This window comes from Pituophis catenifer, unplaced genomic scaffold, assembly GCF_029215685.1.
Source record: "Pituophis catenifer annectens isolate HBS135680 unplaced genomic scaffold, rPitCat1.0.hap2 SCAF_3, whole genome shotgun sequence".
NCBI classification, from domain to species: domain Eukaryota; kingdom Metazoa; phylum Chordata; class Lepidosauria; order Squamata; family Colubridae; genus Pituophis; species Pituophis catenifer.
This window is the reverse complement of record NW_027256883.1, coordinates 95,516,618-95,530,211: the sequence shown is the minus strand read 5'-3', so window position 1 is coordinate 95,530,211 and position 13,594 is coordinate 95,516,618. Positions and strand designations below refer to the sequence as shown.

The window sequence follows — 13,594 nt, the reverse complement described above, 5'->3', positions numbered from 1 at the left end:
CCATAAAGTAAATACACTTTTCCATAAATTGTTTTACAAGTCTCTGTCTCTTAAGGGATTTCTTCTAGAATACATGCTGAATGGCACTACAGCCTGAAGTTGTGAGAAAGCTTCAATTTTTATTTACTTGTATGTGAGGAGGGACATAAATTGTTAAATCAAAAGACAGACAATTGATTTAAAGGGCAAATCTGAGGATTTAGGTTTACTCAATAGAAAAACTTCTCAGGAAGGAACCTGTAGTTATGGAAATGAATCTGTTCCTTCGAGTGCTATCAGGAAATGGCTTTAGGTTTTCTAATCACAATGTATAACTGCAAAGAGAGACGAACTACACAGCATAGGAGATGGGACAATTACAGTAATAAAGCACAGTAATGCACAGACTCCCTTTGATTTTACACAAGCAATCTTTTCCTGGAGCCAAGAACTTTGTGTGATTAGTCTGAGACAGCATAAAAGTCAGGCTTTAGCTTTTTGCTCAGAAGAAAATAAGATATATAGCTTGAATTTGGCAAAAGAAAAAAGAGAAGTCTGGCAGAGGAGACTTTAAACGTTTTCCTTATTCTTGAGGGATTTTGTAATGTTTTAGGACTGGCATTGCCTGTTTCTATCTGTGGTAAGAAAGATAAACAAGTTTAAATCCAGTTATGTTTTCTTTTAGGAAGACTGCCCTTCCCTCAGTATCCATATTTTAAATTTTCATTTAGTGTTGCCTTGGGCAAATCACATTGTTCAAAAAAATATAAGAATTACCAGTTGAATACAATAAATAACTATTATGAACTATTATTAAGTTCTATGTAAAGATTTGAAAACTAAACTTTCAGAAGCATTGTATTTTGAAGGCACATTTCCAAAATGTTATTTTGGCACTGATAACCAAATCCAATTATTTATGTAATACAATCCTAAGAGAAATGCAGTATTTGTTTTTGAATCTAGTTTTTCGTTTTCCTGAGCTACTAAATATAACAATGCATTTTCTTATATTGTATACCATTATATTTCTTGAAAAACTACTACTGAAAGATTATTACCTTTTGTAGTTTCCAACACAACCTCTCTTAACAAACTGGGAAAACATAATGGGAATTTAAATGGGCCATAAGTTATTGAAGGACTTCAGCCTTGAATCAATTGATTAGACAAACTCATTATAAAGTTGACGGACTGATTAGGGAAACAACACCATGGGAGTGAGTTTTATGGAAAGTTCCATCTGTACTAAAAAAAAAAATATCCATTATCATAGCTCATCTGCCACTAGAAAGAAAGATGGTATGACAGAGGTAAATCAAGAAGCACCCTTGATCACAGAATCTTAAATTCTCCATGTCTTCTGCATGTTAATGTCAGTCCTATTGTTGCAATTAATTTCTTTCTCTGCTTGCAGCAGAACTACAGGTAGTCATCAAGTTATAACCATTCATCCAGCAACTATTCATACTTACAATAGCACTAAACAAGTGACAGTTACCACTAGCCCTTGGAATTCCAGCCATCAGTGTTCCTATGGTCATGGGATTGTAATCCGAGCATTTAGCACCCAGCTTGCAATTTTAAAGTCACAGCAAGCTGCAGTTACATGAACACAATTTCCAACATTCCCTGCCATTTCCCATAAGCAAAGTCAATGGGGAAGCCAGCAGGAAATCAGAAATTGCAGTCTTGTGAAATTCTCCCTTAATAGCCTTTGCACTCCTTGCTTCACAATGGCAACCAATACTGTTGGAACTGCCACTGCAAGGAGAGGCAGGGAGGCAAGGAAGGGAAACCAAGGGAAATGGATTAGGATTCCCGTGGATATGCCATGCTGGGGACTTGCTGTGGTGTGGCTAAGAGATGGAACATGCTCCAGTCTTGTCCTTGTACAGATCTTGTGTTATCCAAACTACAGAAAAGTCAAAGCATTACAGGTTTCGCTTTTGTAGAACTTGTGGTTGGTCCATAAGGTCTTCCAGAGTGCCATGCTTTGCTGCAGGTTACAAACTAAACATCTTATCTATTTCCTACAAGCCCATATTATTAAGATTATATTTTGAATTAAAAAAAAATGAAGTCGTTCTGACATCAGAGGCTTCCCTGTCTCCCCTTGGCTACTATTGTCTTTCACTTTTTCCCTTCTTCTTCCCCACCCCATTCTGAGTCACATCTGCCCAGATTAAAACAACACCGTTTCATTCCAAGCACAGATCAAACCAGCAGAAATATGTATGTATAAAGAATCTAGTTCTCCAGATGTTACTAGATTTTAAATTTGATTATCCCCAACTATGATCATGAAGGAATTGATGAAAATACAGTGTTGCCCCACAGATTGGTCACAGATTCCCTATTCAAGCATGTCTAGCAAAACTACTTGATAAAATTGCTAAATGATGTATTTGTAAGTAGGGGCATTTGTTGATATATTTTACCTTTCAGTTTTGAGCAAGCAAATCCATACTTGGGCACATGATACTATACAATATATGAAGCATCTCAGGTTTTTGGTTTAATAATAAATAAGAATTCAGATTTTTCAACTCCAAAACAAAAACACAGAAAAAGCCAGAGATCTTGAAAATGCTCTTAACTGATTAAGTCCTCCTACCAGAATGTTTGCTTTGCAGCTTGAATGACACTGGCTGTCACATCTACATCTATGTAGTCATAGTGCAGAGTGCCAGGATCTGCAGATGACCCACTCTCAGCCAGCAGAATCCCAATCCACCTGCCCATATCTTCTGAAGATGAAGCCTACACAAACAGAAGAAAAATCACAGGCGAACACTGAAACTTTCACTAATATATATCTATTTTAGTTCAAGTATACATTTACTTGTTTTAAAAATGAAATTCAAGAACTCCTTCACTATATAAGTAAATGTATACTTATATAAGAGTTCTTGAATTTCATTTTTAAAACATTTCCATGGTGGCTGTCAAAAATCTTGCTAAAACAAAAAAACCTACTCCTCAGGATGCAAACACAGCTAAGATCAGCTTTCAGCAGTGCCTATGTGGAGGCAGAATGACAACAGTGGCACTGTGACAATGCCTCTGCATGTTTCACATGGAACTTGTAGCATGACACCACAACACTGCTTTTAGCATTCTGATGAATACAGATGTTCCAGAAGCCCATTCCAGATTTCCTTTTGTAATGCCCAGAGATATCCCCCCATTCCCACCCACATTCTAGAGCCCAATATTTGGGCTCTCTCTCAGGTCATTAAGAGATAACATGAATACCTTAGGTTTTGATGCTTAAAATACTTTTTCCTCCTTCCAAAAGCACTCTGTCCAGACACCCTTAATACAATATGCCAAGCCTAGAGTGATCCTTAAGGATACATAAATTCTGTCCCTGCCTGATATATATGGCACTTCCAAATCTGCCCTAAGGACATGGGCAGGCTCATGCTGGCAACAGTAGAAGCTGCTCCATGCTTGTACCCTCCAGACACGGATCTACTCCCAGTTGGCTAAAGTCTTTATCATACAGTCCAAATGTCTCTTTTCTATGGACTTCAATGAGTGTAAATTCAATGTGTGTGTGAGAGAGAGAGAAAGAGGGAGGGAGGAAGAGACAAAATATTAAGAATGAATATTCACTGAAACTGGTTTGTGGCCTGATAATGATGTTCAATTCAATAGCATTGTTTACTGCCTTTTTAAATGTCTTGAATTTGAGAATTTCTGGAAACAGAGTTTTGAAAGTTTTTCAAAATAGTCTAATTAAGAAGTTAATATTGATATATATTAGCTTATATCTAGCTAATAATATTTAGCTTATATCTAGCTCCTGTCATGGGCAAGAACAAGGAAATATTATGTATTCAAAGTATTAATACCAGGATAGATTTCTTATTTCAGAAGCAGGATTCTTAGATTCTGTTTATGTTATTCCTTTACAATATACCTCTAATACTGCAACCTCCTGACCATTTCGAAGCAAGCGGAATGTCAGGGGATGTTTGGAATCCAATCCTGGAATAACTTCACAGCCACGGAGAGGGATAGAAACGATATGAGTCTTTAGATCTGTCCTGTCTTTGTGGAGTATAAGCTTATTATCTTTCACTCTGCACCAGCGCTCACGCCAACGGTTATTTGAGAGCACATTAAGATATCCTGCAAAACATAAAAACAAGTTTCTAATGTAAAGTTTTCTAATGTATATTCACAATTTATTGTCAGGCACAAAAGACCAGGACCACACAAGGGTCAATTAAACTGATTTAATGCTCAAGTCTATGTATAGGAATTCTCTCAGCTAACAGTCGACGCCTGGCTAGAGTTAAATATACGGCAATGGTTGTCTTACATATTTTTATGAAAAGAACATGAATTACCTCTCTACCACACAGTGGAAAATTTCTTAATTCTCAGAATTTTCTTCCCTTTATTTAAAATAGTAGATTAGAAATGCTATTAGTTTGTGTATTGCAAATGCAAAAGAAACTTATTATGGAAGAATTTACTAGGTAGTTCTCAACTTACGATCATAATTGATTCCCTAAGGATGAGCTCCAGCACAAGTCTGAAAGCCCAGAAGACTAAAGCCCTGGTCCTGACATGATTGGATCTTGCAATATTATCCTGGGACACATATATTTGCCTTCATTTGAGACCAGAATTGAGCCCAGTTGTAAATCATGGCAGTTGTTAAGTGATTTATCATATAACTGACTTGATTTGACTTTTTTTTTTTTTTACAGTAGTTAATGAACCGACTGTCTCATTTCCAGCAAAAAAACCACTACAAATTGCAATCTCATAACCACAGAATGCTACAAATAGCCATAAAGGTGAGCTGGTTGCTGAGTGCCCAAAATGTAGTCATGTGATGGGGTGAGGGGGCATTGTAACTTCAAATCCAAGTCGTAAGTACCTTTTTGTGGGTCTGTTGTAACTTCAAACAGTTGCTAAGCGCCCAGTTGCTAAATCAAGGATTGCCTGTACAAGACAATTATTTTATAGGGAGGGGAAAAAAATCACACAATCTTGGGACACTATATAAATGACCATTCACTATTGCCAAAAAACAAAGATGAATATAGCAACATTAGAGAAAATTATGAAGGAGGATAGGAGAGGGTAGATGCTGAATAAGAGGTTTCTACTCTAGGAGATAGGTAGGACTATAACAGAAAAATGGAGAAGACTGAAAGCCATGGGAGGTAGTTACCAACTGGGGTGGTGAAAATCAGACAAAGAGACGCTTACAAAGGTGTTTGCACAGATACATGATACTGCGTAATCCTGAATCATAAAACTATTCAGATCATTTGGAGTGTGTGTATGTGTGTGGGGGGAGGGGAATGGATTACAGGGAGTGTGAGATCAGTAAAATGCAAACATTGGGCAATGTTAACCTGAGGAGTGAGAGTTGTTAGGACATGACTAGTTGTTTATTACTGACACATTGGTGTGTGGATAAATATGAATAAAGCAGTCTGACAACATATTTGTTCAGTGAAAACTTTTAGAAAAGCAAAGTAGTTGCATGAGACTGGGAACAAGAAAAATCTGGTTTTGAATTTAGTTTTAGTTTTATTAAATTTCTATACCGCCCTTCTCCCGAGGGACTCAGGGCGGTGTACAGCCATATTAAAACACATGAATCTATAAAATTTAAAACCAATTAAAATCAGATATATAAAATTTGGCCATCAATTTAAAACACACACACACCCATTTAAAATTCATATTAGGCCAGTCCGGCTTGCTGAAACAGAAGGGTCTTAAGGGTGCGGCGAAAAGTGCGCAGGTCGGGGCTAAGACGAAGCTCTAGGGGCAGCTCATCCCAAAGGGCTGGTGCCCCCACAGAGAAGGCTCTCCCACTGGTGTCACCAGTCGGCATTGTCTGGCCGACAGCACCCTGAGGAGCCCCTCTCTGTGGGAGCTTATTGGCTGGTGGGAGGTTGTTGCTGGCAGAAGGCGGTCTCGTATATACCCCGGTCCTAAGCCATTGAAGAGTGGCATTTTTTAGAAATGAAATCAAATAACATTTTCCACCAATAAGTTGTTTCTATAAGAGATCATAAGAAGTCACTTACCACATGTTGGTATATCTTCTTCAGCAGATGACGTCTGTTCATCAGTAGATGGCTTTTTTTTTCCTAACCCAATTATCTTTGTTATCTTCTTTCCTGTTACTTTAGGTACAGTGCCTTTGGAGTCCACCTTTGAGCTCTTTTTCCTCTTTACTATCAACCAAACACATACACACAGATAGCTAAGTCTTCTAAGATTTTAAAAGAAATTTTTATCAAATAGCAGAAACTGTGGCACAAAAAATATTTCACTTCAGAAGCAGCTGAATTGCCTTTACTGAAAATCAATTCAGAACCCTAAATTCATTATCTCATTCATGACAAATCATTGAGTTGGCACCTCACTTTTTAAAAAATCTTAAATTTAAACTTGAATTCTTAGTTTGGATGTCACTTTTAGAATCTGGCACGGGTAATACATTATCCCAGCACTTGGTTTTTAAACAGCAACAAGCAGTAAAAGTGCCAAATGGTTTGTGCCAGTGCAATGCTTGTTCTTCATTTAATGCAGACATAGAACAGTTCTCTTTTACTCATACACTATAGCTCTTCAACAATGTTGAAGAATTGCAGGACATAAAATTAAAGGTAGACTCCCTACATGTAATATATCAGTATCCGTCTTTGTGAACAAAGTTGGTCTTTATTTCTATTTTCAAGCAGCAAATATTTCCAGTATTCATTAAAAGTGATCTGGTAGGTTTTCCTATTGTATATCTCCCAACTTTGCAATTTGTTTTCTAAATAAAGGGCTAAATTTAATTGAGCCTTTCAATTTTCATATATTACCATATCTACTCTCAGTTGATCATTGCTAAAAATTAAATATGAATATAGCCCTCTGAGCTCTTACAAAAGACTTTTAATCATTTGCATGTCTCATTTTGTTGTTTGATAAAGGATGACGGTCTGTCTGTCTGTCTATCTATCCAGCTACCATACCTACCTACCTACCTCTATCATTCTGTCACAATGAATCAAGGCTGTATGCTGGCACTATTTTTGCTTTGGTTTTTATATAAATATGCTAATTAAATATTGGCAAGAGATTATATACATGCATACATATACACACACGTTATTTATAAGTAAATATGCTAATTAAATATTGGAGATATATTCATATTCATGTATTTCATATTCATTCCATGGGCAAATAGCCAATGATAATTGTGCTTCTTCCTTAACCTAAAAGAGTACAGCAGACATTTAAGATTTCATCAGTTGGTATAGGAACTTTATCCCAGGCTCAGTATTAAATTATTTGTGCAAAAATAATTATGTAACATCTATATATGGAACAACTATAATCTTTTACCAATTTTTTACGTGAGCTTGTACTATTGATCTTGTGTAATCTCACACTTTAGGCCTCTATTTTCTGTGAATTAAGGTCTGGATGTTTGCAAACAGAGGGAAGGCTTTGGTCCTTCAGGCCTTCCCTCCATTTGCCATTTCCTTGCCGAAGCCTGCAGGGAGATTGCATTCCTGTAGGCTTTGACAGCCATTTGCAAAAAGCTTTTGTCGGCACCAGCAGAGCTTGGGAGGAGGGTCTGCCTCCTCTGAAGCTCTATTCCTACCGGCAAAGGCTTTTTGAAAAGGGCTGCCAAACCCTACAGGGATGCAATCCTCAAGTGCTTTGCCAATAAGAAAGGAGGCCCAGAAGGACATGCACAGGCCTCCTTTTTCATTGCAGAAGACCTCATCAAGGCTTTTCCTAATGAGAAAGGAGGAAGCAGCCAAAGAAACAGGCTGGAGAGGAAACAGATCTTCAAAAGGTAAGTCACCAGGTGCGGGAGGATGGGGAGGGAGCAATTGTGGGGACCCCAGGGAAGGGAGAATGAGGTATCTGTAATTCTGGGGAGGTCTTAGGTGGTCTTAAGCAAGTGGCCTGTTCCATCAATAGCTCCCCCCCATGGCCTTCCCCACCCCAATATCTCATGTGCACTTAACGAACCGCACATTCAATTATCGAATATGTGGGCGAAAGCAGGGAGTGATCTCATTCAAGGTATGAGATTCACTCCCATGAATCCTCGGGTTATGAATGGAATGGGCAGGCTCCATTACATTTGTAATTCAAGGACTACCTGTACATACCTACCATCAATTAAAGTTACTCTCATCAAGTCCATATAAAGTTAAGTTATTCTAGTAGGATTTTTCTGACATTTATTCATTTGCCACTTACAGCACTTACAGGTCTGCAAAGAGCTTACAAAGCATCAAAGGAATCTCATTGCTGGAAATTATCCAAAGGGTACAAAAGAATTTCCAAGTATTGGATATAACATGGAATACAGTGAAGATAGTCACCAACAAGTGGAGAAAATATGGCATAACAATGACATTATCAACAACTGGGTGTCTCTCCAAAATGAAAAAACAAGAATAAAACTGGTTCAAAAGGCTACCAAGAGGCCTATAGCAACATTAAAGAACCTTCAGGAATTTTTGGCAAGTACTGATTATATAATAGCATGTTTCCCCAAAAATAAGACCTGTCTTATTTTCTTTTGGGCCCAAAAATAAGCACTAGGCCTTATTTTTGGGTGGTGGTGGTGTTATTATTGTTCCACACAGGCAGCTTCACAGCACGAGCCAAGGCAGGGTGGGATGGGACGGAGCTGGCCACCTCCTGTGTGAAAAAGTAAGCCAAAGAGAAAGACAAAGTGGGGGGGATTCTTTTCCATCCAGGAAAAAGAAAATGGAAAGGCAGAAAGAACCAGGCAAAAAGTCACACCCTTCTGACTGCTGGGTCACTTCTCCCTTCCGGAGACAAGCCAAAGTTTCGATCCCACTTCAAAGGAGGCCGCTACCTCCCACGAAGCCCTTTCCATTCTTCCTGCAGCAGCAGCTGCCTTCCGGCCCTGCAATACCACCCATCTCCACACAGGCCCCATCTGGACAGGTGGCGAAGGATATTGTTGGGGCAGCGGAGCCTGCAGAGCCCTGATGCTGATGGGATGAGGTGGCAGCTGCACACGTCATGGCAACCAGTGGTGGAATGGGAGTGGTGGCAGGAGGCGCCCCCCTGGCCACTGTCACCAGATGAGATGGAGAAGGGGCTTTTGGTGCATGGAGGCCTCTCTGCCACCGGTGGCCACCCTGCCAAGGAAGCCCCAGAGTGGTGATGCTTGCGTTGGGGCTGCTTTGGTGGGCACTCGGTAGCGCGGGCTATGCGGACACGGCGCCTGGGCGCAGGGGCGAGAGTGGGCAGGCTGCCACAATGGCGCAGGAGCAGGTGCTCAAGGCATACGGTCAGTGCTGCAGGTGGCAGAAGGGGCAGGGGTGCAGGAGTTCACAGGGATGTGGCTGCCTTGGGAGGGTTGGGGGGTGAAGGACCTGTTTGTGTGGGGGGGGCTTATTTTCGGGGGAGGGCATATATTTAGGCCCACTCCAAAAATCAGGCTTGGCCTTATTTTCGGGGCATGTCCTATTTTCAGGTAAACATGGTAGACAGACAATTGCAAAATTCTGCTTTTGGGTAATGAGTACTTATTGATTCATTGCATTTTCATTAGAACTTGAATGAACTTAAAAAGAGCCTTGGTGGGGCAGCAGACTAAAGCACTGTTAAGTAACACCAGCTGCCTGCAATTACTGCAAGTTCAAATCTCACCGGGCTCAAGGTTGACTCAGCCTTCCATCCTTTCGAGGTAGGTAAAATGAGGACCCGGTTTGTGGGGGCAATAAGCTGACTTTGTATAAAAAAGAACACCGCTTATGGGGGGCCGAAAGCCCTACTAAGCAGGTATATACAAAAGTATGAAGGCTATTGCTTAACGCATTGTAAACCGCCCTGAGTCTCCAGAAAAGGGTGGCATATAAATCGAACCATTAAATAAAAACTTTTATTGGGCGAAGCTGAAATCATGACTTTTTATACTTTTTTTAAATTCTTTGTATCTCTGGTTGTATTCTGATAAATGGTAAAATAAGGACACAGATTGTTGGGGGCAATATGTGACTTTGTAAACCACTTAGAAAGGGCTATAAAGCACTATGGAGCAGTATATAAGTTTAAATGCTATTGCTATGGCTATTCTGGTCTAATAAAGATTGTAATAAAGCTTACTTTCTTTTATTTGACTTATATTTCACCATCTAAAAATGAAAAAGAATACAATAATTGGCAATGTAAGTTTATGTCCAATGCTCATGTTTATTGGAATAATTAAAAAATATGTCAAATGACAGGATTTTTAAAAAGAAGGGCATAAATAATAATGTTCTAAACTTAAACTTTTATAAATTTGGGTAAATAAGAGTTACTATATTTATAAAAGTAATTCCAAGCCAGATTTTAAAAATATGCAAAGGCAACTGCACTAGAATTTAATGTTGTGGCCTGTCAGCCGCCGGCTCCTCCTGTAACCAAATCCGATGATGAGGCAGCGTGGGAGCCAGGGTCAGCATCAAGGCAACCTGAGAGCTCCGAGGGGGAAGAGGAAATGGAGCTGCAAGAGTGAGAAACAGAGGCGGAGCCTGGGCTATCTGTCAGCCCTCAGATGGAGAGTCAACAGCATCCAGGTCTGGAGGTGACTGATGAGGAAGCGGAGGAACAGCTGGGTCCAGTGCCTGAGGTGCAGATGCACAGAAGGCACAGGCGAGGAGAGCAGTGGAAATCCATTGACCAATCCTTGGAAGGAAGAGCCACCACTGTTAGTGAAGCCCCACCCTAGCTCTGGGGATAAAAGGCAGGGGGCAGAGATGAATAGATGTAGCAGACAACTATTCATCTCCCTGCCAGACAGACTTGTTAGCCTGTGGTAAGAGAGAAACTTTTTGCAGGGGCTGCTGGTGCTAATAAAGGAATCTTTGAGTTAACTTCAGAAGGTTTGCCATGTTTGGGGAGCTGGGTCAGAACACTTAATATGCATACAACAATGTTGTCAGTGCACCTATAAAAGCAAATAAGGATTGGAAATCATGTGAAAAAATAATGTGCAACTCAAATCACATTATTATATATCTATTACCTTCTAAAAATGGCACCCTCCCAAAATGTGTTTAAAAAATATAGACAACCTACTTTAAATTAATGAAACCACCTTACTGTAGACCTCCAGAAAAGGAGTGCCATAGGGTTAACCATTATTAATTGAAGTGGTTATGTTGCCATTCATTGCAACTATACTTCTACTCAATAGTCTTGCCCAACTCTGAAAAAAAGTGGTTTCTAACCTGTGCTTATACTACATAAATTGCTTACAAGTTTATTGCAGCTTCATGCCAGTTTCACTATAGAAGGCTAGGATCTTCCTTTCCAGTTTTAAGGATATTCTGGGCAAAGTATCTCAGGGAGTTCCAACTGTCTGAGATTACAATTTTCCAAGCCAAGTTAGATAACTTCAGGAAGATACCTTTCCAGCCTTCTAATTATACCCCAGACAACACGAAGTGTTAACTGCCTGTGTGATTGAAGCCCCACCATTTTTCTACATGTCACTGTATTTTATTTTATATTTTATTTTTTTATTTTATAATTGGATTTATATACCGCCCTACTCCCGAAAGACTCAGGGCAGTGAACAGCCAAAAGATAAAATACACATAATACAAACTTTAAAAACAATATAAAAACACATTAAATAATTTGGCCCAAACAAATTAAAACACCCCTATTATTTTAAAACAAATTTAAAATTAACAGTTAAAAGGAGGTTAGGCCAGGCCAGACTGTTGAAATAAGAAGGTCTTGAGGGCACAGCAGAAAGTGCTGTGGCACTCACATACAAAGGGTTTCAATTGCATCACTGCAACCACCATCTTGATTTTTTAAAAAATAAATCCTGTTTGTGATTTAAAGGGGCTACAACCTAGTTTTATCTAAATGGATTGTCAATCTCCAAACAAAATGAATCAATTTAAATTAGAATAGATTTATCATAATTTTTTTATTTAAAATATTCAAACGTGGAAGAAAATTAAGTTCAGTAAATGCAAAATTTGCACACACATTTAACCCAACAATTATTAGCAGTTGTTTATGATAACCTGACTTTCTGCACATTTGTATTTGATATTCTTAATTACATCAACTTCACATTTTGACTTAAAATCCTTTTCATTTTAGGAACAAAGAGCAAAAGGCTCAGTAGTGAATTGGATGCAAAGCTGGCTATCCAACCGGCCATTTCACAAGACACCTATAAATTGACCAAACTTAAAGCAATTACATTCTCAATATAGAGTAACCAGTCAGAGCACCATCTGGGCAATTCTTGCAATATTTTTTGTTTTGCATAACAGGGTCTACTTAAATTCCAAAGCTTTTCTATTATTCAACAAAATACTCAGGAACTGAAAATTGATCCCAGAGCCTAATGGTCTTTTATGCCTCAAAAAACCTACTCCGAACTGAATTCTGGGCTTCTTGATCTTGTTGACTTGGCACTAGTTCCGCACTACTCACAATGTTGATTGCTGCTATTAGGAACAATAGTGACACCAGGTAGGCTGTAGTATCCCATCCATGTCATCCTCCAATAAAGCATTAATTAAATCACAAATTTATTGTGGCGAAGGATAATGCAGGAGCATCCTCATTCCACTTTTAATTACTTGCAGGGAACTCTCTTATATGAATTGCTGGTTTTTAGACTGGTCAGGGATTTAAAAGAAAGCTGTTAATGAAGTACTTTAAAACAATATAACCAATTAAGTATCTTTTAAACTTTTGGATTAACTTTGCAATTAGTTTCCTTTTCTCTTTTATTTTCTAAATTTCCTTATCCTCTCATATTTGTGATTTCTTTTCATGTACCAATATTTAAGAAGTTGACACTTAAGCATTTTTTTAATTTCTATTTTTTTCACCTTAACTTTTTTGAATAATGCCATTAAAAAACAGTTAAGCTTCTATTCATTATTCATACCCTCACCACATTCAAAAGGTCAAGACTATACCTATTAGTTTGCTTGGGGCAAAAGAGTTCTAAGAAGTGCTAAGCAGCTTGATATTTTTCATTTTTTCCCCTTCCTAATGTTTTCTCACAAGTTCAGGCTCTGGTTTCTTTCAGATCAACTGATTAATTTTTCATGTTTTCATTTCCTTCTACATTTCTGATGAAGTCTAGAAAATTGAAGTTAATTAAGAAAATTAAATTTAAATAATTTTTTTAAAGTCTTCATTTTTTAAAAGTATCCTTAGGCCTACCTACTACCTTGATACAACCATTACTATTCCTGTTGACAATAAGAGGTTTTACATTCTGTGAACTGACCTTTCCAGGACTATGCCTATGAAAATGTATTATTGACCTTTTCTCAGCATACAATGTTTGTGAATATTACGATTTGACTTGAGTACTATTAGCAGCATCTTACCATGTTCTTTCCCATTACAAACATTGGTTATGCCATTTTCTACCACACCTTCTCCATCAGAACTTGGTCTTTCTAAGGACAGCTTCTGGATGGAAATAGAATTATTAATATAGTTACACTGGAAATAATCTGCTGTGAATCAAATGACAAAACATCATCTATCATGAGGCAAACACAACACATCCAAGAATTATTTTGTCAGGAATTATGTTTTTTAC

General features: G+C 38.4%; 1 protein-coding gene across 2 annotated transcripts in view; it reads right to left on the bottom strand.

Moving 5' to 3' along the window:
* Positions 1–13,594, bottom strand: part of AFAP1 (actin filament associated protein 1) — a 44,797-nt gene that overhangs the window by 13,162 nt on the left and 18,041 nt on the right. For both annotated transcript variants that reach the window (XM_070939143.1, XM_070939144.1), the window contains exons 7-10: positions 13,377–13,461; positions 6,048–6,197; positions 3,908–4,119; positions 2,597–2,742 (exon numbers count right to left, since the gene is read on the bottom strand). In XM_070939143.1, the coding sequence (XP_070795244.1) occupies positions 2,597–2,742; positions 3,908–4,119; positions 6,048–6,197; positions 13,377–13,461 (593 nt within the window). The remainder of the gene's footprint in view (positions 1–2,596; positions 2,743–3,907; positions 4,120–6,047; positions 6,198–13,376; positions 13,462–13,594) is intronic.